General features: G+C 42.0%; 1 protein-coding gene across 1 annotated transcript; it reads left to right on the forward strand.

Annotated features, from left to right (window-relative positions):
- The first annotated feature begins 260 nt into the window (after nt 1-260).
- Nucleotides 261-12,012, forward strand: LOC137824124 (E3 ubiquitin-protein ligase SINAT5-like). Its single transcript, XM_068629583.1, has 3 exons — nt 261-977; nt 10,196-10,582; nt 11,279-12,012. The coding sequence occupies exons 1-3, from the start codon at nt 741-743 to the stop codon at nt 11,639-11,641; spliced, it is 987 nt and encodes a 328-aa protein (XP_068485684.1). The 5' UTR covers nt 261-740; the 3' UTR covers nt 11,642-12,012.
- Nucleotides 12,013-27,415: the final 15,403 nt, after the last annotated feature.

Genomic DNA, 27,415 nt, shown 5'->3' on the forward strand with positions numbered 1-27,415 from the left:
TGTTAAATGTTGGACTTTGTTAAAGATAATAGATCTTGAAAATTGTAATTGCATAGTTAGTCATGTTAAAAGTTCACTTTTAACTTAAAACAATAAAATAACTTCTTTTTATTTCTCTGTTTTATTTTCTATCACTTATTCAAAACCTTTGCTGGGTAGAGAAAAAATAAAATAAAATCATTATTAGAAGAACAATTATGAACAAGTGTACAGTTTGGTTGAAATTGTACGATAATAGTTACGAATTCATTTTCGATACTGTTTTTTGTCCGTTTTGGTTTAGCTATCACGAAAAAATAAAGTGAAGAAAACAAAAGTCAAACTTCTAACCGTCGGATCAACGAATGATCTATCCAAATTTCCATATCCAGCGATTCTCATTTGGTTTCTCTCTCCCAATTTACACTGGAGACACCCTCAACCACGGCAAGGGAGAGAGAGAGAAGAAAAGAACCTGTTCTTCCATAGAAAGGTGTTTGGTTTTGTCGGAGGAGTTCACCCGTTGGATCGATCCATGACCACCATCCCCATCTTCCTTCTCCTATTCTCTTTTTACTCCTCTTCTTTTTCCTGAGAAAAAATTTCCGGGAAAGTGAGGGAAAAAACTAAGAGAGAAAAAACGGGATTGGAGGGCACAGGAAGAAGATTGAGAAAGGGGGAAGTACCCAGGTAATTAAATTGGTTAAAGATTCTACTTTGATCAGTGGTTGTTTATTTCCTTAGTGGGTTTTAGTGAATCGATGGAGATGGACAGCATTGACTGTGTGTCATTCTCTGATGGCATGGATGAGGATGAGATCCAACACCACACTCTGCATCCTCATCATCACTCTGAGTTTTCTTCTAACAAGCCTCGTAATGGCGGTGCTAATAGCAATAATGTTACGGGAGCCACCGCCATTTCTCCTGCAACCAGCGTTCATGAGTTGCTAGAATGCCCTGTTTGCACAAATTCAATGTACCCCCCAATTCACCAGGTCAGCTCTTGCGTCTATTTTCATCTTATTTGTGTTTTTGTTGTGTAATTTGTTATGTAATTACATATTGGGGTGTGGGAAGAAAAAAAAAATTTTCTTCGAATATTTATTGAGAATTAATTCGATTGGTTTTGGAGTGGGATTGAGTTGATTCTGAGCAATGGTTTGCCTTTTTCTCGGGGTTTGTGGAAGTCTTGGATTTGGTTTTGGAAATTTGGGTTTTCAATCCATTTTAGAAATCACTATTTATGAAGTAGCTTGTATAATTAACCAGAATTGATTGCACTTGATTGATGAGTCTTGGGTCATATATCAATGCTTGCAATGGTAGTGACTGAGTCAGCAAATTTGACTGGCCATTGTGTTTGCACATTATCATTTCATATTCTGTGTAATAATGGAAAAATTGATCAGTTGACTTAGTGCTACTTTGTAGATACTGTTTCCTGTACCGAAAACATCATGCATTGGAGATGTCTAGCGTTTAACATTATTTAAGTACTATTCTCTGAAACAATTAAGGAACCTTGTCCATGTGTTCAATTTATGATAGGTGAGGAAGTTCTGATCTCAATTACATAAGCACTCATTTCCCAAGTAGGAAAGTGCTAATGTAGTAAACCTTGGTTCATATATCTCGTGAAAAATGCTTCAGGCTGGATATGCTTCAATATTGTTGGATGTCTAATAATTGCAAAGCACACATCATGCCGGTATCTATAAGTCTGACTCATTTGAGGTTTCATCCAACAATTTAAGCCTTTAAAATAAATTTGGTCATTGTCTTGGAGCTTCTTTGACCAAGTAATTGATTAGGAGTTTGATCCTTGTCTTTCTCCATATGTTAACAAAAGCTGAATTTCACCACAAATTAGGTTGGGGTTGTGCGTTCTCTATACCCCAAATCCTTCATGTAAGGGGACATGTCAGATATAAAACAAATTTTGAGGATTTGGTCATTGACATAATATCTGAGCTTGTGACCTAGTTCCAATAGTTCAATCATTATCGTCTTATTCTTCTAAGTGAAAGTTCAATTTCTACTAGTTATAGATATGATTTGATGGAGAAATATGTTACCAAATATTTCCCATTATTAGATATTGGTTTTGTTTCTTATGTTATAATTATAAAAATAAGGAGCATAACTTAATATTGCTAGGAATTTTTTATTTTATTTTCGTATCATATTTTTATTAGAGAATAGAAAATCTCTTCTATTCATTGTATTCATTTTTTTTTTCAATATAAATAAAGTGTTATTGGTGTCTTAGAAACGCATGGTTTAGCTCAGTGTCTCTCTCTCTCTTTTATGTAGCTTAACATTGTATCAAAGTTTATCTTAATGAGGCTTGTTGGACCTATCATGGCATCTACTATGTGGCTGCTATGTGACCACCTACAAGTGTATCTATTCCCACCCTCGATATGTTTAGTCATTGGTGTGTGGGGGTGGTGTTGGAGATCCCACATCAATTGGAAATATGGTCAAGACGGTTTTAGCTCAATGTCTCTCCCTTTTATGTAGTCTAACATTGTATCAAAGTTTATCCTAATGAGGCTTGTTGGACCTATCGTGGCATCTACTATTGGGCTGCTATGGGACCACCTACAAGTGTATCTAGTCCCACAATTGATATGTTTAGTCATTGATCAGAGGGGTTGTGTTGGAGATCATACATCAATTGAAAATATGGTCAAATTATAATATATAAGTTGGTGCAAATTTCACCTTATAAGCTGGTTTTATGAGATTTGGTTAGACTTAAAATCGACTTGTCTTTATTATTAAAGAATATGAAATCTTCTCTATTTGTTGTAGATTCTTTTTTTTCAATATAAATAAAAAAATGTGTTATTTTAGAAACATACGGTTTCAACTCAATGTCTTTGTCTTTCCTATAGTTTTACACTTTATTATTGTATATCTTCTTCATTATAAATAAGAATACTCTTTTTGTATATTCCTTCTTGGTATATTACTTTTTAACATGGTAATAGAGTTATAGTCATTCTCGGTGACCTATTTTGTCAATAAAGGTTTGTGCTTATACACCCATCAATTCCTAAGAGATAATGAATGAGTGGGCATGTTAATGATATTAATGCTCAAGTAATAGTATAAGCTTTTGCAAGTTGATTGTTGACATCACTTGTTTGTCATGTTGAAAGTTAACACCTTGTGTGACTTCTTATAATTAGACTTGAATGCAACATCTAATACTAACTCACTAAGATTTCATGAGATTGTTTATAGGATATATATATATATATATATGTATGTATATATGTATGTATGTATGTATATATGTATGTATGTATATATGTATGTATGTATGTATATATGTATGTATGTATGTATATACATACATATATATATATATTAAATGTTACACACTAATGAGGAAATTTTCGTTGGTAAAGTTAGCAAATAATGGAATACGTTGATGATGCTAAGTAGCTTTTTGTGGCCTTTAGACCTAGAACATAACACTCCTATGTTGGGAGATATAAGTGTTGAAATGTAATGTTATTTTATTATTATTTCTTTTGTATGTATCCAACCTTATAGGGTTTAAGGTAAGTTGCCTTGCCTCTCTTTGTAACCTATAAACATCAATCAAAGCACAACAATATAGGTTGAATACACTATGTTTTCTCCATTTTATTTATTTAAGTTGGTATCAGAGCAGGTACTCCTTCATTCTCTTTGACAATGTTTGTTGTTGTCATTGGCATCACCATGGACTTCACTGTTGCTCTTGGTCGTTGTTACAATCGCCGTTTGGCGCCATTTCGTTGGAAGAAGTTATGGTTAGGTGTGCCTTAAGGAGCATGACCCCAACCCATCCACACGTCGTCATGCACAGATCTAAGTGTGTCCAGTTTTTGGTCAATGTCGTTCTTGTGTCGCCTTCCTGTTGTCGTTACCACTCAACGAGATCTCCATTTGACTCATTGGCCTCTCTAGTCTTTATTTCTGAACTCATTTCACTGTTTTGACATACTTTGGTGTTGGGACTCATTTTCTCTCATGGTTTTAGGTTTCCTCTTCTCTCTTCTTAAATTAGATTCTTCATCTCTGAGATGGCTTCATTAGGTTCTACTCCTTTCTTTTCGACTACTCTGACCATTAGAAGGGCAAGACTTAACTCTATTCCTGATGCAAACAAACCCTGCCGTAACAAATTGACTTCCAACTATGTGTTGCTTTATGCCACTCAGTTGAGCCTAATGTTCTCAAATCCTTCAAAACATGTTTCTCTTTTTGGAAGAACGTGTAAGATATTTTTGCTAATATATCAGAGCTATTTAAAACTTAACCTAATGATAGCGGGTGACCTGATAAGCCTAACAAACTCTCCTTAGGATAAGTTTTAAATGGCTCTGATACCATATTTAGAATTGGACTTTAAACCTAACTCAACCTTATAAAATCAATTTATTAAGTGAGGTTTGCACCCACTTATAAACTATGAATTATCTTAATCTCTAGTCGATGTGGGATCTCCAATAATATTCAATGTCTTTTTTATGCAACTCAAAAAACAGACCAACCATGACATGGTCTCACATATGACAAAGGCTAGGGCTACAATAGAATTAGGAGATAATTATTCCATAATTAGTGCAAATTTCGTTTTCTATTTATTAGGACAAATTTGATATCTTTTGATGATTTGATTTGATTTGTATAACTTTAGTTACCTATTATTTCTTTCCTTAATTAGGTTGTAGATAGATAGTCGATAAATTTAGACTTTAATCACATTTGTAAATACATTCAATCTTTTTCTTTCAACTCTATGGATCCTCCTTCATCTTCCTCACCTTCTCCTAACTATGATCATGATTGGCTTATTTCTCTTATAAAAGGTATTCGATCAATTCATATCTTGTTCATAATTTAAGTTATCATCATTTTTCTCCTATTGTCGATAAAAAAATATCATTGGTTTCTTCCATCATATTCCTCTTTTGTTTTCTTCTTGTCTCCATAACAATGTTCATAAGGCACTTGGTCACCCTGGATGGCGAAAAACCATGATTGATGAAATGCATGCACTTGAACATAATTGTATTTGGGTGCTTAACCCCCTTCCTCTTAGTAAAATGCTTGTTGGTTGTAGATGGGTCTATGCATTTAAGTTGGTCCTAGTGGTGAAGTAGATCGTTTCAAAGCTCGTTTAGTATCTAAGGGATACACTCAGATTTATGGCCTCAACTATTGTAATACTTTTTATCTTGAGGCTAAGATTAACATTATTCATCTTTCCTCTTTTCCTTGCTATGGCTGCCATTTCTCACTAGCCTCTTCACTAGGCTGACATTACAATTGCCTTTCTTCATGGTGATTTGGAGGAGAAGATTTACATGGAATAATCTAGTATATTTGTTGGTTAAGGGCAGTCTGATTTAGTTTGGAAAATACACCGGTCTTTCTATGGTTTGAAACAATCACCTCGAGCTTGCTTTGAGAAATTTAGGCATACTGTGTATATTTTTTGGATTGAAATCATTCAGTGTTTTATTGTCAGACTTCTTTTGTTAAGTGTGCTTATCTTATGGCTATGTTCATGATATTGTTCTTAACAAGAAATTATATCATTAGAGTTGCTCAATTTAAAAAGCATTTATTCAACCACTTTCAATCCAAAGATTTGGGCTATCTAAAATATTTTCTTGGTATTGATGTAACGCAATCAAAAGAAGTTATCATCAATTCACAAAGAAAATATGCTTGACAAATTGATATTTTGGAGTAGATAGGCTTGACAAATTGCAAGCCCGTTAGTCCTATAGACTTAAATAAGAAGTTAATGAAAGACCAAGGTCAACTTCTCTCAAATCCAGAGAGATATAAATGGTTGGTGAGAAAAATCATTTATCTCACTATAACAAAACGTGATCTTTCTTATTCAATGGAAGTTTAGTCAATTTTTGTAGAATCCTCACATTGATCAATGGAATGCTATGATTCGCATTCTTAGATATGTAAAAGGGAATCTAGGACAAGGATTGGATAGAGCTTTGGACTTCCCCTAGGGATTTATATCAATATTGAAAGTACAATATTCAACAATTGAGTTTGAACTTCGAAAAAAGGAATTGCATGATAGCACCCAACTACCACAAAAGAATATTAAATTGTATTTCTTCAAAATAGACCAAGCAATTACAAATATGTTTCGCATGATACTTTTGAAAACCTGAACCTGGTAAACAACACTAATGAATTAAGCATAGAAACAATGCACAAATCTTTTTACTCAGAAATATCTAGAGTACAATGTAGTATTAGGAACAAATTTAATTATTCCTATATTTTATCTTTAAAATTAGAGGATATCAAATCTCTTCTCTTTATTGTATTGATTTAGTTTTTTGTCAACATAAATAAAACACTTATACTATCTTAGAAACACACAATTTTAGCTTTATGTCTCTTTCCTATATTTTGACATAGTACCTGGAGTCTTTTTCAAAACCATGTGGGCCCGGTAGAGCATTATTCCGAAGCTTTTCTTTTTGCAAACCCTTCTCTTAGGTTTGTGTGCAGTATTCTGATGTCATCTCCAACAAGTTTTCTACAACCTCTGTTTGCTTTGGGAAGCATTAGGGTTGGGATCACACCACTCATTTACATGCCTTCACCCACATCATCTTTCTCGCAACTCCAACTAGCATGTGCAATGGTGCCTGGTGGCCTACCAACTTGCGCCCTGGTTGCTTCTTGCATTGTGACCCTAAATATGTGGTGGTGGCTCCATCAGAGTTTGCTTGGTGGTTCTATCTAATTTTCTTTCTTAGATTATTTTTTATATATTTTTTTATATTTTTTCTTGATTTCAACAAAAAGAATGTCTTCTAGCACCCAATCACCATTTAGAGCAAATTCTCTAATCTTTTTTAACCATATTGTTAGTATTCAGAAGATGAATGGGTCTAACTATTCAACTTCGGATGGTTATGGTTAGGTGCGTTGAGCTGCCAATCTCATCTCACTACAATTGCCAAAGTTGATACTCAACTATGTAGTTCTTACCTCACTCAAACTTATTTTCCATCCCTATGAGAAGTGTGCATCTGTTTGGAGTGAGGACCTTGCCCTTTATATCAATGACACACAATGCAAGTACGGTGTGCCCCAAGATCTCTTCACACTTTTTTCTCCATGATGATTTGAAGGCCCTGTTTCTGCTCCTAGGCGGCTTCATGTTGTTTTACACGATTTTAATGGTCTCCTTTCACCACTGCAAATGTAAAGAAGGTGAGAACCATGGTACACTTTTTATGACTTTGGGCTCGTATGGCTTGCTATAAGAGTATGTTGCCACCTGGGATTAGATTTGGGGGTCATCTATAAACCTTATTTTGACTTTAGCATCATTCACTATCGTCCATATTTCTAAAACAATAAACACAGAGATACATAACTCGTTTGCAAGGGAAAATGTCATCTTTTAATCATAAAAGTAATAATTTTTTCTGCTTTTGTACAGGTAATTCTAAGAATCGCCCAAAATATGAACATTGCTACCAAATTGGACATACCATTGATAAGTGTTCAAACTTGCATGAGAACCCCCCTTGTTCACCCAATATTGCTCAAATGTCTCTTGTTAAGTCACATGTTGTTGTACTACCAACTGACCTCGTATTACTCTAACAACATATTAAGACTTTACCAAATGGTATGAGACTCGCCAATATACTAGTTAACACTGCCTGATGTGATCATGAAAGAGTCTTCAATTAAAGAAAAGTTTATAGAAGAAATATCAAAAGGACATCATAGAATAAAAATGTAAATAATATAGAAGAAAGACTCTCACATGAAAAAAATAATAGCTTGAAAAGAGGCATAGGTTAGACTGGTTTGTTTGGATATTAGAATAAGGCTATCCTAGATTAGAATAACTAACCTTAGGTGCCTATGTGTAAAATGAAGTCCCACATCCTCATTTATTAGATAGGATATGGCTCATTCTCCTATAAAAGGAGACCACATGTCCCTTGTATAAACACACCTTTGATATCAGAATTCATTTAAGCTTTTAAAAACCTCTTAGTTCTTTGAGTGAAAATGTTGCTTGCTTAATTTACTTGTCTCAAGTGACATCTCTTTCTCTTGCCTTTTTGGAACTACCAAGAAGTGTTCCAAAAGACCTCAAGGGTCTAGCCAACCTTCATGGTTGTGTATATTTGATGAAGTAATCACCACCTTACCTTATCCCTTTTTCATTTATCATATGCGCCTATCTTCCATACTTTTTCTTTCCATTTCTTGTGTTGTTCAATTGTGTTCTTGCTAAGCTTCCCTTGTCTTTCCATCCTTTGGAAAAACATCCTAAAACCATAAAGAAAACTCTTGGTCATCATGTTGCATCCTTGGCTACACCCCTGTATTTCTCCAAGAAACATCTTCAACCTTGCCTAGCCATGGGTCTCAGCCAAACCACCTTTGCTCACCAAAATCACCTCCAAAATTCATGTAAACCTAGTTGTAAATATCCCTTATCACCTCCGAAATTCATGCAAACCTAGTTCTAAATATTCCTTTAGTAGTCCACAGCATAACGCCACCTTAGCTACTTCTTTGCCATTCCTTTCTTGATAATTTCCACTCTACTAACTTCTCAAATGAAATTAATTCATCTTAATATTCTCATTTAGTTATGCTTTTACAACTCAACCTTCATTGCCATAGAGTTTAGTCGCTGGTATAGTAGTACAATAAAACTTGTCTTTGAACTTAGTAGGTACTTTGTCGTCACATAATTTTTTATGCTTTCCTGAGATTTAACAATCCAGTTTGTATCCTGTGTGATATCTTCAGTCGTTTCCCTATTATTTTATAAAATTGATCCTAGATACTTAAACTTATAACCTTGAGTTGTGGTATGACATCACCAATTTACTATTGTAATTAAAATTTTGGATATTTTACATGAGTAAATATTTTATATGCAATTTTACACAACCACGTGTGGTTTTGTTGAATCAAATTTGACTCCCCGCACGACTCATGCCTGCCTCCGTCCCTGTTAAGTTGTAATTTTTATGGTTAAATGAGAAGCTGCTAGCATCTTCAGATGGAACATATGGATGGCAGTTGCATTCTACTTTAGGCATTACAAATTTGGTGGCAGGTCTAGTACCACTTTGCACATGCACACTGGCTTTAGTTTGTGATATACTTGGAGTAAAATGTCAAATTGAAGCTTATATCTTCCTTAGTTAGACTAACAGATGCTTATCCTTTCCCGTCAAATGAAAATGGAAAGAAAGTAAATTGTTTTTTCTTTTATTTTCTTTCAGACTTTACTAATTAAATGCTAATACTTATGGACTTTTTTTTCACTTTGTAAAGGGAAAAAAGAGTTTTGATTTAAAAAATCACTTTACGTGTGAAAAATCATGTGAACATTTTAGCGCCTCTGTACAATGTCAATTTTTTAACCAGACAAGTGGGATTATAGCTAATAAATAAGGCCTAGACATAGTGTTTTTTGCAAAGTCCTAACAGCAATGATTCCAGGAAACAATTAAAGAAGAGATAATTTGATGTGTCTTAGAATTTAAGCTTTAAAACATAATTTAGCTTTACAAAATTGACTTGTAAGATCAAGATTACCTAAACTTGATAAACTAAGTCTCTAGTTGATGTGAAATTAAATTAATGCCCTCTAGACTGAAATTAAGGCAGCCTCTAAAAAGGCTACAGCTAGGGTGGACTAGGGATGACTGCGTTTAAAGTGACTTTCAATTCTCCTTCATACCATGGCGTGCGGAGTGTGACAAATGTAGGTGACATGATGAATCTAGGTAAGCTATGACACCATATATAACATTCAATAATTATTCTTCTATAACAGTATTTGTATGTTCTCTTGCATGACCACATTTCAAATTTAAATGCACCCAAAAAACCTGCCAAATTTGATTTGGTGTTAGTATTGGCATAAGTGAGGATAGAGTGTTTTTTTATGGCCCAAAATTTCTTGTCATTAGAATGTGCCTAATATTTATTTCTTCAACTGTCTTAATTTTCTCATATGTGGCCTAATATTTGTTTCTGCAATTGTCTGAACATATGAACCTATATGGTGATTTAAAGTTGATTTTATAATGATTGGAGTATATTAGTTGACACATGCTGAAGAGTATGTATTTTGTAAAAGGGGAAGAGAAAAGAGTAACATAGTTTCTTGCAGTGCCACAATGGACACACATTGTGTTCCACTTGTAAAACAAGGGTGCACAATCGATGTCCCACTTGTAGACAAGAGCTTGGAGATATTAGGTGTCTAGCACTGGAGAAGGTGGCTGAATCACTTGAGTTACCTTGCAAGTACTACTCCCTTGGATGTCCCGAAATCTTTCCTTATTACAGCAAGCTTAAGCATGAGACAGTATGCAATTTTAGACCATACAATTGTCCTTATGCTGGATCAGAGTGCTCTGTTGTTGGGGACATTCCCTTCCTTGTTGCACATTTGAGGGATGATCATAAGGTGGATATGCACACTGGTTGCACATTCAACCATCGTTATGTGAAGTCCAATCCTCGTGAAGTAGAGAATGCAACTTGGATGCTCACCGTAAGTGTTTTACATTTCATTCATAGAGTATTACTACCTTGTGCCAAATGGTTCTTTTGGGAAGAAATATTCTATTTATTTACTTCGTTCTCTTTTATGCTTTCACTGGATTAAAATGGAAAGTTATTAAGTAAAAGGAAAAGGAAGAGAAAGAGAATAAAAAACAAAATTGTTTGGATCAAGTGAAAGAAAGTAGAATAAGTGAAAAGTGAGATATATTTATTTATTATTGATAATTTCATTTTTATTTATTATTATTATAATAGAAAATATATAATATACATAAACATTAATAAAATATTCCTCACATAACTGATTATGTAAATTTCTAGGCAAATCTTTTTATTTTTGCAGAGTTTAATGCATGTATTACCTGGTTTTTTATGTTTTTACTTTCTTTTTCCTTGCCCTCAAGCTTTCCAAGCCGGGAAGACAGTAGGATTAATTGAAGAATGTTTCAAATGTACTTCATTCTGTATGGACGAACTTTTCTATAGAAAAGTAGAAAAAGGAAATTGAAATTATCTTCTCCATAAATTAAAATTAGCTTATGGTAATGTAATATGTAGAAGTATTCACATAAAATTTTGCTAAAATTATATTTTTTAACTTGTGCAGATGCAGTCTTATCTCACGATTCAATATGCTCTCCTCCATTTGATTTTCGTGTTTACCAGTTGACATTTCTTTGCATAGGTATTTTATTGTTTTGGCCAATACTTCTGCCTTCACTTCGAAGCTTTCCAGCTTGGCATGGCTCCTGTTTACATGGCATTCCTTCGATTTATGGGTGATGAGAACGAGGCTCGTAACTACAGCTACAGCCTTGAAGTTGGGGCAAATGGCAGGAAACTCATTTGGGAGGGTACACCACGAAGTATTCGCGATAGCCACCGGAAAGTCAGAGATAGCCATGACGGTCTCATTATTCAACGAAACATGGCCTTATTTTTCTCTGGAGGTGATAAGAAGGAGCTGAAACTAAGAGTCACAGGAAGAATATGGAAGGAACAACAGAATCCCGATGCTGGGGTGTGCATACCAAATCTTTGCAGCTAATTTCAAATGCTTGTGTTGGGACAATGCAGCTATATATATGTACTACACCAACTACTTCTGTCTTGTAATAGTCTAAGGCACTAAGATGGCTTTTGAAAATTTTAGTTTTCCCAAGTTCTGTAATAAACAACAATGTCTTCCTTCAAATTTGATTAATCAGAATGAGGCTGCAACCCAAATTTGGCTCCTATTTTCTGAGTGAGGTTCTCATGACTTGATAGAAAGTCTTTTGGTCTGATACTCGCGTTCGTTGCCATCAAGGAAGTGCTTTCACAAGAGACCACACAATGATAAAACAAATGTTTAAGTATCTCATCAGAAATTTGTATATTCTTTCACCGACGCCACAATTTTTTTCAGTGTTGAACACACTACTTGTGATTGCATGACTAGCTTGGATGATTGTGGTTTTTTTGTACCTGATTTACGTTTTAAAGGCCTTGCAAATGATGTTCATGATCCAAATGATCGTGCTGCATCTCGTTCTATTTTGTTTCCCTATTCCGATGCCAATGCCAATGTTACTTCACTAGCAATCTAAGAATTTTTGGAGATGTTTTATGAAAGTTACTTGTACTCCTTAGTTTATTTTCGTGTTTGATGGAACTCTATTTTGTATGACTTAGGGGCGTTTTTAGTTGAAGAAAAATTTGAAGATCTTTTGGGAATCTGAAATTGGAAAAGTATACATCTCATGTTTAGTTATTTGTTATTAAAATATGACATCTCTAGCAAACAAAATTTTACGGAAATGATTTAGTCAAAGTCTTCATAAAACCCTTCTCCTGAAAGAAGGAAAATTTAGGTTTCTGATAATCTGAAATTGGAAATGCAAGTATCTCAAGTTTGGTTAACTGGTTAAACAATAACATTTATAGGGAAAAAGGTTTCTCGGGGGTCGACTTTAGCCAAATTTTCCTTAAAACATTTCCATTTGAGAGGTAAATATAGAAATTTTACGACAAATATATCATGTTATTTTTATTAAATAATTTCATGTGGTACTAAACTCGAGACTTTTGATAAAATAACGTTATCTTTTAATTTCTAAAGAACTTTTATAACTATGCCGTGAATATTTTTCACTAACCAAACAAAATTGAGTCATTTCTAACAATTATAATTTCCAGGATTCATGATTATAAGAAATTATGATTCCTAGGTATTTTTTTCTTCTACCAAATGCTCCCTTAAAAGGGTTGAACTGGAAATATTTTCATGAGAAATAATGATTTCTAAGATAACAATTTTTTTATATATAAATATTCTTGAAAATATTTATATGTTTACTGAAAATAAAAATTTGAGTTTAGTTTTACTAGAATTTGTTGAAATCTTAATTATGTATTATATTAAGTGATCTAATAGTAAAACTTCTTTCTTAACTTGAGAAAAATATAATCTTACTATTTTTCTAAGAATATTTTTGTGAGAAATATAGTTAAAAAATAACCGTAAAGCAATTTGAAATGCTATTTCTAAAAATAATATAAACAAAAAATATTTTTCATCTTTAGATTCTTCAAAAATCGAATTCTCTCTTAATCATACCTTGTGTTTAGATGAGAACTTTCACAATTTTAAAAAAATATAAATATATTACCTTGTTTCTCAATGTCCTACTCAAACAACAAATCTTCTTAAGAGGACTTGTCTCTTTATTCTTGTTAGCATACAAGTGCAATCAAAGAGATTCTTTTAAAAAAAATTGAAAAATAAAATATGAACAGAGTTAATGGTTAGAAAAGTTAGTCTAATCTAAGAAAGAAAAATCAATTCTAAATTTATAATTAAGATGTTAGTTATTCAAAAACTTTGCAATATGTACTTCTTCAAGATAAAAGATAAAATACCTGATAGCAATTAATTTCACGACAACGACACCAGAAAATTTGGTGGTGGGTTAAGTTAAATCAATTTCAGTTGAGTCAAATTTTCACTCTTTTACTCGGTAAGCAAATCGAGTTAACTATAATACAATTGAGGGTTGTCGTATCCACAGGGAATTAATGATATCAAAGTATAATTATCTTTTAAGATGGAGTGATACGTGATTTGAAGATTATTTACATGTAATATTTATAAATAACAACTATAAACAATAATAATAATAATAAATATTTAGATCAAGAGGTGAAGTGTTAAACAAATTAATGAAGTAAGGAAGTAACAATTAGCATAAATTTTGGGAATAAAATAGCTTTGTGAATTTATTTTTTGTTATTGTTATTTATAAATGCAAATTTTTATTCAAAATCTATGTTTCTATTTTGGTCCTCACACAAGGTTATCTAGATTGATATGCCATTGTTATGACTTACCTCTACATTAAGATGGAATAGTTCAACATAGTATTAGTTTCGAGCTTTGTGACCATTAAATCATATGGTTGGCTGAATAAGGTTTGGAAACACAAAATCGCCTTCTGACCTCATTCATGCCCTATAGAAAATCAATGATCGTTCCTCACCATTGATTCTCCATCCTTGTTTGCTTTCTTTTGTGCACTTTTCTGCACAAATCTCTGCACTTTTCTTCATCTTCTTCATGTGCAATTGTGGTTCTAGTGTTTTTGGCATGCTTCTTACGGATAAAAGTCATTGAACAACTAATAGCTCACTTGTACATAGGGATGGCAAAGCGGGGTGGGCTAACCTTTTCAACCCGCTAACCCGCATTAGCCCGCGGCCCGCGCAGGCCAACAGCGGGGCGGGGCGAGCTGACCCGCTAACCCGCAAGAAAAAAAATGTCATTGTTTTAATGTGTGCAGATGACGGGGAAGATTATAATTATGAAAAAATGGATGAAAGTTCTTATAAGGCGGCATCCAATGTTATTGAAATGGAAGAATGTCAATAATGTTTATGTTTAATTTTTTTGAATTAATGTTTTGGAATTAGGTATTTTTAATGTTTTGGAAGTGGAAGAATAGTGATATTTGATATTTATCTTAATGTTTAATTTTTTTATGTTTGACTATGTTTGAAAAGGAAGAAAAAAAAATTTAGGTTTGATAGTAACAAATATATAGGTTTAATTTGACAATTTTTTAAGAACAAAATGTAAAAAAAAAATATTTAATTTAAAAAAGAAAAAAGAATGCGGGCTGGCCCGCAAACCCGCAGGCCAGCTCTTATGCGGGGCGGGTCGGGAATTCTAACCCGCAATAACTTTGCGGGGCGGGCCAACCCGACCTATATTTTTGCGGGCCAAGCGCGAGGCGGTCCAATGCGGGGTGGGCTGGCCTGCTTTGCCACCCCTACTTGTACATGGTTGAATTTCTTCAATCCCAACTTCTTCTTTATTATCTAAAGAAGATGAAGTCTCAATAATTCTAGTGTATTGTTATTGTAAAACCATGTTTCGTAATTTAGGACATTTAAGTATAATGCCCTTTTCAAGACACTTGAAACATTAGACTTGTTTACTTTTGATTTCTTCAGAAGAAATGACATAATTTTTTTTTTCTTTTTCTTTATTTGGTGTCATATCTCTCTCTTTTTCTTGTGGTCTTGCTTTTTCTGTATAACTATGATCCTGCCTGTTGACCAAAACGCTGGAGCTTTGCCTCGTCAAACTTGGATCGACGTATGCGCCGTGTTAGCCTCCGTCCTTCACCGCGATCCACCTCAAGAACCTGCAAAAGACGAGACGGCGCCGCTGCGGCCGATCGCGCTCCGACGCCCAAGTCAGCGACTGAACCACCAATTACTTAAGAGTAAAACTCAAGAACTCTAAGGAACCGTGACCAGTTCTCTCTCAGTATACTCAAGACTCGCAAGCGTAAAGAAGATAATTTGAACGTGCGTACCTCAGAAGTTCGTTGGAAACTCTTATATACCTGGGCACTTTCTCTCTCCTGGCAGTTACACATCTGGACACGTGGCTCGCATCCAGCTGTACACGTGCCTTCATCTGGAGCATCCTTGACTTGGGCGCTACTTCTGACTCTCCTTTGGCTAAGTTACTTATGCATGATACTACTCAGTGCATAGTTGCCTTGGAGCGTGATCTCTTCTGGATGGCGAGTTCGGGTGCCTTCGTACACACCTTCCCTGTGGTCTCGCCGGCCGCCTTCATGATCTACCCTACCTGCTTCACCGTGTATGTTCAAGTGCACTATCTCCCGAGCTTCATCCTCTGGCCAGCTGGGAAATGACCATCTGCCTTCATCTTTGGCGATGTCCTTATTTCGGCGATCTCTAATCACTTGGTCGCCTGGGCTCATATCTGGCGACTTCATCTTCAACTCGGTGACCGCCGGTTCCGGTGTGCTGGAGATCGGAGCACGCCAACTTAATAACTGGCGACTACACGAGCCCCCGACTTCCTTCCCTTCTGTCAGACAAGTGTCCCATCAACACGCCCATACAATAGCTTGATGCCACGTCACCACTTCCGACTACCAGGGCGGTACACAAGCCCCCCAGTCTTAAGCGAAGACTTGTCCAGCGAAAAGACTAAAGGAGTCATGTCACTACCGATCTACGTGGCGCTGGCGCAGAATTCCAAACGTTTGTACTTTCTGCTTTCGTGACGCTCCACCAAACACTCTTCCAATCACTCGACACGTGGCTTCATCAACGGTTACCTTTAACTGTCGTTTGCGCTTCCAAAACCCATTCGAAAAACCCTTAAACCCATTTCACTTCTACTGTTGCATCACCTCTTTGCTTTTTCAAACACTTCAAGCTTCTTCTGCAAAAACCCACTACGCTCTTCAACCTTCTGGATTCTCAACTTCCTTCATCGTTCTTCCGATCATAAAAAGGTACTCCCTTTACTTCTTCTGCTGAGTTTTCCTGCATTTTAACCGATTCGCATCATCCATTAACTGTCTGGTGCATACGCTGTGGGCTGTTTCTTCTATTTCTCCCTTCTCGTAACTTAGGGCTTCGTTTTCATTACAACGAACCTTCGTTCGTTCGTTTCTTCATCCTTCTTTTACGATCGAGTCAGCCTTTGCGAACCCTGCTCACCTTTCCTTTTCTCTTTCCTTTGCACTTGCTCAAAGATCACCCCAAATCCTCCCCCCTCGTCACGTAACCCTCCGTCTCAAGCACATAACCCACCACGAGCACCTGGTGCTTCCTCTTCCCAGGCTGAGAGGCCTGCAACCTCTCGCCTTGACTTGGCTCAGGCTACTCCACCGGTCACCGGAGGAGCCTCCGCCCCCACTCCAGATTATAAAAAACTTTACCCCTGGGCCAGCTCGGCACTGCTGAAAGAAACTTCTTCGATAAACTCTGAAACGGCGGTACTCCGACTAAGGAAAGGGGACCAGTCGGATCTTTCCTTTCACAAGGAGCACGATAGCAAGGTGGCCGTGCTGCCTTGCCACCCTGAGGAGCCGATCTGTGCTGACGACAAAGCGAGCGATGGCGAGTCGTTATGCTTCCTCTACACAACGTTTTTCAAGAAGGTGAAGCTCTGACTTCCCTTCACTCGTTTCGAGCGAGAGCTGCTAACCGAGCTCGATATCGCCCCCGCCCAGCTTCACCCCAACAGCTGGGCGTTCGTAAGGGCGTTCCAGATCATTTGTGCACATCTGGGACTGCCAGCGTCAGTGGATGTTTTCCTCTTCCTTTTTGAAGCCAAACACCCAGGAGATCGCCTTTGGGTGAGTCTGAACGGGATTGCTGGGAGGTCGATCCTTTCTATCTTCCAGCAATCTTATAAGGATTGGAAGGGGAAGTTCATTCAAATACGCCAAAACGACCAGGATGCCTCGATGCTCGACGGGTTTCCCTTGTACTGAGTAAACAAGGGAAACAAAGACGCCAAGGGAAGCTTCAGGAGGCCAAGAAGTCCTGACAGCATGGGTGCTTTGGACAAGGATCTGTGCCTCTTCTGGAAGAGCGTGGCAGACGCCAATATCACCTTCCTCACCACAGCGCTCATCTCCTTCGAGTTCTTCGAAGATCAACTCAAGGCTCGCATAGGTTAGAGCTCACCTCAGTATCTAAGTCATTACTCTTAGCGATACTTCTGCTAACTGTTTCTGGGTGTCTTGTCTGTTGTGCACAAGATTTTGGTTTTATTTTCTGCACCACTTATCTGCTTTTGTTGCATACTGACTTATGTGTTTATCTTTCTCTCTGAGCTGACCCACGTACCTTTGCATTATGCAGACCGTATGTTGGGCAAGGGAAAACTGGCTGAATTGAAGGCGCTCGCCCGAGCCCATGGGTTGGCGTCGGGTTCCCAGACCGTGCCAAATTCAGTGGTGGAGATCGCCGTTGCCCAGGGCAGATCGCCCCCCAAAGGCCCAGCTCCTTCCGAGGCCCAGCCCGCCCAACAACGCAAAAAACTCGTCCTCAGGAAACCAAAGAGGAAAACCCCTCAAGTGGTTCATGAGGATGAAGAAGAAGACGATGAGGCGACTAAGGATGGCCTTATCACTAAGAGGAAGAGGGTGGCGCCTTCTTCACCACCTGCTCCACCTCCTCCCCCAACATCAACACCACCTTCCACACCAGCTCCACCTCCAACACTGCTTCCTCCCCCAGCTCCCACATCGCCAGTCCAAGCAGTTCCCCTGGCAGCTGCTCTTCCTGTGGTTGAGGCTGCCGAGCCCAACTTTATGGAGAACCCCCCGAGCGCCTCCACGCCATACGTATCTGCTGGAGGGGGTCCTCCTTCAACTGCCTCAACTGCTGGAGCTGCACCAGGCGGGGATGAAGGCGCTCACAACTCGCCTATTATCATCACCGAATCCCCGCCGTCGCCACCACGCCAAGAAGCTCCCATTCAACAACCAACTCAAGAAGGTGGTGGCGAGAACCAACAACAAGCTCCCCTGGCGCCCCCACGAGCAAACCTCTCCCTTGAGGTAAAAAGGGTGTGGGAACCCTTCTCAGCGAAACTCAAGATGATGGCGGAGGACTTCCCCTCCATCATATCCAAAGCTGTGGGGAGTTCCAGCAAGAAGCTCCAGGATGACATCTCCGTGCTCCAAGAGGAGAATCGCCTAATCAGGATCGAGGCGGAGAAGTTATCCTGCAATCTTATGCTCGCGGAGATCGATCACTCCCGAGTGGAGGACGCCATGAGCACCGAGCTCCGGGCGGCGCGCAAGGAGGCCACCGATCTACGCCATAAGGTGCAGCTCTTAGCTCAAGAGAAGATCGAGCTGGAGAGCAAGCTGGTCCCTTATCGCGTCAAGGTGGCTGACCTGGAGGCGTCGATCAAAGCAGATGCCGCCAAGGTGAAAAACCTTAAGAAGAGGTCAACAGATCGGGAGGTCTTCTTGGGGAAAGTCGAAAAGGAGAGAGATGACACCATGGCCAAACTCGCCGAGGCTAAAGAGGAAAACGGGAAGATCATCACAAAGCTGGCTCAGGCGCAGGCGGAATCCAAGAAGGTTGCTGAAGACCTCCTTCAAGCTCGTGAAGCAACTGAAGAACTCAAGAAACGAGCTGAGGAGCTAACACAGCAGAACAAGGGGCTCAAGAAGCAGATTGAAGAACTCGAGCTGAGCTCTGCCCAAATCCTTGCTGCTGGGTTTGACGCTGCCTTGGAACAATTCGCCTGCCTGTACCCTGACTTGGATCTCTCCATGGTGTCGCTGAACAACGAGGTGGTGGACGGGAAGGTTGTTCCTTCTGAAGACTAGCCGCTCGCTGCTTCCCTTCACCACTTACTCATCTGCCTCTCTCTTACCCAATTTACTTGTAATAAATTTTCCCTTTTCTGCTCATGTATCATGAACTGATCATACTTTATTATAAAGTCTTTGTGCTTCTTCTTACAACTTCTCTGTCTGCCTTATCTCTCCTCGTATAATTCACTTCAACGAAATTAACTTAGTAACTTCGTAAGCGCAATTGTATACTATCCGCCTTGAACCATCAGTTTTCGAACAATAACACTCTAACAACTTGTAACCTCAAGGTAATGAACCTTAGCGTGAAATCGCTCTTCAAATAACGAACTTCAACCCAACTAATGGCTTAAGACACAGCTCATCTGATCTGCCTTATCAAAACGGGTCTTGACTTTCTCGCCATTGCTTGAATTTCTCCTGGTCGCCAAAGACTTTGGCGATATCAGCTTCCTCTTGCCTTCACAACTTGGCCATTGTTCCTTTATCTAGGGGTAGAGGCGCCTTTCGGATCCTTCTCTACCTCCCTGAGCTTCAGAACAAAAGACCGGGTGGCTAGGCATTCTCTTCGAACCTACCTTAGCCACCCTCCAAACTTCTTCCACCCTTTACACCATACCTGAACTCGTTCGAGACGAGAAGGATTTTATCTTGCCTGAACTCGCCCATCGGCGAGAAGGTCTTTAACTCGCCTGAACTCGCTCATCGGCAAGAAGGTCTTTAACTCGCCTGAACTCGCTCATCGGCGAGAAGGTCTTTAACTCGCCTGAACTCGCTCATCGGCGAGAAGGTCTTTATCTCGTGCCTCTACATTGCCCCAGGGGTTACATCTTCTCTCCCCCAGAAACACTGAGGACTTTTTGCTGGTGCCTGTACATTGCCCCAGAGGCTACATCTTCTCTCCTCTGGAAGCACTGAGGACTTTTTACTGGTGCCTCTACATTGCCCCAGAGGCTACATCTTCTCTCCTCTGGGAGCACTGAGGACTTTTTACTCTTCCTCGCCTGCACTCGCTCGACGGCGAGGAGGTCTTTATCTCGCCTCAGGACGCGCGAGGGCGTTGAGGTCTTTTAACTGGTGCCTCCGATCGCCGAAAGACGATGAAGACTTTAACTTTAACTGATGCCGCCAATCGCCGAAAGACGATGGGGACTTAGAAACCTTTTAGAAAGCATGCAACATAACTTCAACTTGCCTTAAATCACATACAAGTGACAAGGTCTTTCTTCAAAACTTTTGGAAAACAACAAGCATGCAATCTAAAACACTCTAAACTTCGAAAACTCTTCTTTATTGGGCGGCCTCATTAAAAACCCTCCTTAGGGAAAAAGAGTGCCCCCTCCCCCCCCCCCAAACTGTTTTAACAGAAACATTGTAAAGCTCTTCGTGTTTGTTTTTACTTACAAAGTTCTTAACGGAAATATAACTTGAGGTGCGTGGCGTTCCAAGTGCGAGGAATCGCCCCTCCTTCCAATGTTTCTAAGCGGTAGGCGTCGTTCCCGAGCGCCTCGGTTATTCTGAACGGTCCCGTCCACTTAGGCGACAGCTTATTCTCCATCTCGTACTGGTGGGCCTTCCTCATCACCAGGTCGCCCTCTTTGAACTGTCTTGGCATCACCTTCGAGTTATATCTTCGTTCAATCCTTCTCTTCACCGCCTCAGCTTTTAATCTCGCCTCTTCCCTGACCTCATCCAGTAAGTCCAGGTTCAACCTTCTTTCCTCATTCGAGTCTTCCTCCACGAAGTTCTGGAATCTCGGCGAGCTCTCCTGGATCTCCACTGGAATCATTGCGTCGCACCCGTAAACCAAACTGAACGGGGTCTCATGGGTTCCTGACTGCTCGGTGGTGTGGTATGCCCAGACTATACGGGGTACCTCCTCAGCCCAGCATCCTTTGGCTTTCTCTAGTCTTCTCTTCAAGCCTCTGAGTAGTACCCGATTGGCTGACTCTACTTGGCCATTCGTCTGAGGGTGCTCGACGGATGCAAATACTTGTTGAATTCCCACCCCTTCGCACAACTTCTTCAACATGTGACTTGCAAAATGAGTCCCATTGTCCGACACCAGGCGCTTGGGCACACCAAACCGGCACACAATGTTCTTCCACACGAAACCCTCGATCTTGTGTGCGGTGATCTGGGCCACTGGTTCTGCTTCGATCCACTTGGTGAAATATTCAATCGCCACCACCAAGTACTTCATCTGCCTGATCGCCAGTGGGAATGGTCCCAGGATGTCGATTCCCCATGTATGAAACGGCCAAGGGCTGTAAATCGACTTCAACTCCTCGGGAGGCGCCTTGTGCCAATCGGCGTGCTGCTGGCATTGTTTGCAGCACTGCGCATACTTCTTGCAGTCTTCTCTCATTGTTGGCCAGTAGTAACCTGCACGGAGAGTCCTTGCGGCCAGAGCTCGACCCCCGACGTGGCTTCCGCATATCCCTTCATGGAGCTCTGCCATAATTCTTGTACATTTCTCACCGTGCACACATTCCAGGAATGGGTGAGTGAACCCAAACCTATACAGCTCGCCATCAATCATTGTGAACTTGCTAGAATTATTCTTTATCTTCCTAGCCTCTGTCGGATCCAGCGGGAGAAGGCCATCCGCCAGGCATCGTTTGTACTGCGTCACCCAGGTGTCTGGCTCATGGGTCGCGCAGACCTGCGTCATGTTCACCTTTTCTCCCCGACATGCTCTTATTCTCGGCGATCTCAAGGTTTCTTGAGTCAAAGACCTGTGACTCCTTGCCGCTTTCTCCGTCGATTTGCTTACCTGAAGAACCAGGTGATCTGCCACAAATGCTCTAGGCGTCTTCAGAGTTTCTTGAATCACCGTCCTCTGCCTACCCCCCTTGCCCGAACTGGCGAGCTTGGCTAGCAAGTCAGCTCGAGCATTCTGCTCCCTAGGCACATGCACTACTTCAAAGGAGACAAAGGAACTCTTCAATTCCTGTCCATACTCCAGGTAAGCCGCCATTTGTAGATCGTTAGCCTGGAACTCGCCTGTTACTTGTCCCGTGACTAACAGCGAGTCACTCTTAGCCATCAGCACCCTAGCTCCCATCTCCTTGGCCAGCAAGATACCGGCGATCAGCGCCTCATATTCTGCTTGATTGTTGCTGGCCTTGAAGGCAAACCTCAAAGATTGTTCGATCAGCACGCCGTTGGGCCCCTCCAAGATGACCCCAGCACCGCTACCCTGCTGGTTCGACGATCCGTCCACTGAAAGCACCCAACGGAAGTCATCCCCCTCAACTCGCGTCGCTTCAGACGAGAGCTCGACCACGAAGTCTGCGAAGATCTGCCCCTTGATCGGACCTCGGGGCTCATACTTAATATCAAACTCCGACAGCTCCACTGCCCACTTCACCATCCTTCCCGCAACATCGGGCTTCTTCAAGACCTTCTGGATGGGCAGGTCGGTCATCACCAGTATCGTGAAGCTATGGAAATAGTGGCGTAACCTCCTTGCCGAAAAGACTACTGCCAGTGCAGCCTTCTCCAGGGCCTGATATATCGTTTCAGGGCCCTGCAGCACCTTACTAACAAAATAAATGGGCTTTTGAGCCTGATCTTGGTCCTGGGCGAGCACCGCACTCACCGCCCTATCAGTTACAGCAAAATACAACCTGAGAGGGGTTCCCACCAGTGGTTTGCACAAAACCGGCGGGCTCGCCAGATACTCCTTAAGCTTGACGAAGGCTTCTTCACACTCCTTCGTCCAGGCAAATTTGTTATTCCGCCTTAAACACTGGAAATATGGATGGCCCTTCTCTCCGCTAGCCGACACGAAGCGAGATAGGGCGGCCATCCGACCTGTAAGCTGTTGTACTTCCTTCACGGTGGTCGGGCTCCTCATCGCCAAGATGGCGGCACACTTGTCAGGGTTCGCCTCTATTCCTCTTTCAGTTAAGAGGAATCCCAAGAACTTCCCTGCCTCCACGCCAAAAATGCACTTCTCGGGATTCAGCTTTAACCCGAACTTGGCGATCGTGGTGAACAATTCCTCCAAGTCCTCCGCGTGCTTGCTCTTCTTCGTCGAGGTCACGACCATGTCATCTACGTAGGCTTGCACATTTCTTCCCAGCATGGGTGCAAGTACCCGATCCATCAGCCTCTGGTACGTGGCCCCCGCGTTCTTCAGCCCAAACGGCATCACCTTGTAGCAGTAGCACGCTCTTTCGGTCATGAAGGCGGTCTTCTCTTCATCCATGGGATGCATCTTGATCTGGTTGTACCCCGAGAAGGCATCCAGGAAACTCAACAACTTACACCCCTGCAGCACTGTCCATCAGGGCGTCTATGCTTGGTAAAGGATACGAGTCCTTTGGGCAAGCCTTGTTCAGATCAGTGAAGTCGACGCACATGCGCCATTTCCCGTTGCTCTTCTTCACCAGCACGACATTAGCCAGCCACTCGGGGTACTGGACTTCCCTGATATGGCCTGCAGCGAGGAGCTTCTGGGTTTCGTCTCTAATCGCCTGCCTCCTCTCCTCGTTGAACTTCCTTCTCCTCTGCCGCACTGGTCTCGCCTGGTTGTCCATCGCCAAATGATGGCACAAGAAGTCGGGATCGATCCCGGGCATGTCCGAAGCGGACCATGCAAACGCATCCAGATGCCGCTCTATCACCTTGGCGATCTGGTCCTGGAGCTCAACCTCCAGAGATCTTCCCAGCTTGAAGATCTTTCCTCCGATCTCTCTCTCGAGCCACTGCTCGACGGGTTTTGGCCTGGTTTCTCTGGCGATCACCGCCCTGGCGATTCCCAGCTCCCTCGCTTCCTCAGGGCGATTCCTCGCCTCTTCTTCCTCTAGACCGGCGTTCCCCTCCCCCAGCTCAGCATCCACCATCACCACGTCACTTCCGGCGGTCTCTTCTATTACCGTCGGTCTGGGCTTCACACCAGGAGGCGGGGTGGTTGTCACTTCTTCGCTTCTTTCTGGTCGGACTTGATGGTGATCACCACCCCCTCCAAAGACGGCAGCTTCACCTTCATGTGCCGGGTCGACGGTATAGCGCCTATTCTGTTGAGCGTGGGCCTTCCCAGCAGAATGTTGTATGCTGAAGGAGCGTTCACGACAAGGTACTTGATTTTCTCTGTTCTCGAACCCGCCTCATCTGTAAACGTAGTCCTCAACTCAATGTACCCCCTGACCTCCACCTGGTCACCAGCGAAACCATACAAACACCCTCCATAGGGCCTCAGCTGGTCAAGGGGTAGCTCCAACTGCGTGAAAGTCGGCCAGAACATCACGTCTGCCGAGCTTCCTTGGTCCACCAGAACCCTGTGGACCTTCCTTCCTGCTGTGATCAGCGAGATGACTATGGGGTCGTTGTCATGAGGCACAACGTCCCGAAGATCTTGCTTTGTGAACGTAATGTCCACATCCGGCGAGTGGTCTTCAAACATATCCACCGTCATCACAGACCTCGCATACTTCTTCCTCTGTGACGCGGTGCATCCACCACCCGAGAAACCTCCTGCAATGGTGTGGATTTCCCCGTGGGTAGGCATCTCGTGCTGCTGAGCCTCACCACCTGCTGGTTGGGAGCTCGACGCGCCCCCCGTCCTTCTGTCCAGCAAGTAGTCGTTTAGGAACCCGCTCTTGACCAGATCGTCGAGCTGGTATCCTAAAGCCAAGCACGAATCCACGGTGTGGCAAAAGCCCTGGTGGAACTCACACCAGGCGTCTGGCTTTGGTCCCAGCACCTTGTCGTCCACCTTCTCGGGCGCCTTCAGCCTAGCTGATATATTGGGAATGGCGATCAGGTCCGCCAATCCCATGACAAACTTGTGCTTTGGCGGGTGATTGTACTCCCGGCGTGCTGGTTGAGGGCGCCCTGGGCCCCTGCCCTTGTTCTTCCTTGGATCATAAGGATGGCGAGTCCTCTGATCCCTCCTGGCCGCCGCTGTCTCCAGCACCCTCTGTGGCTGGATCCTGGTCTGGGCACGTGGCCTAGCGGGAGCCACGCTTCCCCTCTTCTCGGCGACCTCACTCTCATCGGCGATGTGGGCCACCGCAAGTCGCCTGACCTCAGCAAATGTGGCACGGTGAGCCCTGATCAATGTCTCACAGAATGGTCCCGGCAGCACGCCCTTCTTGAATGCGTAGACCAGCATCTCTTCGTCTTTGGCTGGCGAGCGGACCATCTGCGCCCCAAAACGATTCAGGTAGTCCCAGAGGGACTCTCCCTGATACTGCCTTATGTCGAACAAATCATAAGACACCCTGGGCGGTGCCTTGTTCACGATGTACTGCTCGACGAAGATCTTTGAAAACTGTTGGAAGTTGGTTATGTGACCCGTAGGCAGGCTCACAAACCATTCCAGCGTCGTTCCCTGGAGGGTGCTCACAAACATCTTGCAGTACACAGCGTTTGATCCTCCTGACAGCATCATCTGCGTATGGAACGTGGTGAGATGTGCCTCAGGATCCTCCACGCCGGTAAAAACAGCCTTCACAGGTACCACACTCGCAGGGATAGGCGTGTCGGTAATCGCCTGAGCGAAAGGCATATGAAAAACGCGAGGCGGCGTTGAAGGCGCGACCTCTTCAGCGACTGGACGCCCTCGCTGCTCCTGAAGAGCTTGACGCAGTTCTTCAGTCACTCTGCTAAGCTCATCATTCCTGGCCCGAGAGGCGACCAGGTCCTCGTGCATTCTTACCTGCTCTATACGCGAGGCTTCCACATTCGCCTGCAGCGAGCGCATGATTTCCACCATCTGTGCCATAGTCATGGCGCCTTCAGCAGCAACGGGCGCAACTGGACTTGAACGGTTGCTTCTCATTTTTCTCATGAAAACTTGACAAATCACAGAGAGCAATGAACAACACCTTCTTCAGCGACGATCGATTCAGCGATCAATCGGTCAGAACTTCGCAGAAACTTCGAAAAACCTCAAGAACACAGCAAACCCTCACAGAAACTCGCAACTCCACCAAAAACCAACGCTTCTTCCACGAAAATCCAAACGAGCAACAGAACTCAGATCTCACTGATCAAAACTCGCGTAAGCAGCAAAAAAACTTCACCTCACCAAACAAAAACCCAAACGAACGGTGGAAAAACGCGAAATTACCGAACAGAACCTGGATGAACAGCGGACAATGGTTGCACCAGCACACAACCACACAGAAACTGCAGAAACGTCCAAGAACTCACGCTGCGGATGGGAACAGGTTTTACACGGTCCCACGGTGGGCGCCTGATGATCCTGCCTGTTGACCAAAACACTGGAGCTTTGCCTCGTCAAACTTGGATCGACGTATGCGCCGTGTTAGCCTCCGTCCTTCACCGCGATCCACCTCAAGAACCTGCAAAAGACGAGACGGCGCCGCTGCGGCCGATCGCGCTCCGACGCCCAAGTCAGCGACTGAACCACCAATTACTTAAGAGTAAAACTCAAGAACTCTAAGGAACCGTGACCAGTTCTCTCTCAGTATACTCAAGACTCGCAAGCGTAAAGAAGATAATTTGAACGTGCGTACCTCAGAAGTTCGTTAGAAACTCTTATATACCTAGGCACTTTCTCTCTCCTGGCAGTTACACATCTGGACACGTGGCTCGCATCCAGCTGTACACGTGCCTTCATCTGGAGCATCCTTGACTTGGGCGCTACTTCTGACTCTCCTTTGGCTAAGTTACTTATGCATGATACTACTCAGTGCATAGTTGCCTTGGAGCGTGATCTCTTCTGGATGGCGAGTTCGGGTGCCTTCGTACACACCTTCCCTGTGGTCTCGTCGGCCGCCTTCATGATCTACCCTACCTGCTTCACCGTGTATGTTCAAGTGCACTATCTCCCGAGCTTCATCCTCTGGCCAGCTGGGAAATGACCATCTGCCTTCATCTTTGGCGATGTCCTTATTTCGGCGATCTCTAATCACTTGGTCGCCTGGGCTCATATCTGGCGACTTCATCTTCAACTCGGTGACCGCCGGTTCCGGTGTGCTGGAGATCGGAGCACGCCAACTTAATAACTGGCGACTACACGAGCCCCCGACTTCCTTCCCTTCTGTCAGACAGGTGTCCCATCAACACGCCCATACAATAGCTTGATGCCACGCCACCACTTCCGACTACCAGGGCGGTACAAACTATATTCTTTATATTATTTTGTGAGATAATTAGAAGATTGGAAAATGAAGACCCAATTTGTATATGAA

This window comes from Phaseolus vulgaris, chromosome 8 (assembly GCF_000499845.2).
Source record: "Phaseolus vulgaris cultivar G19833 chromosome 8, P. vulgaris v2.0, whole genome shotgun sequence".
NCBI lineage: Eukaryota > Viridiplantae > Streptophyta > Magnoliopsida > Fabales > Fabaceae > Phaseolus > Phaseolus vulgaris.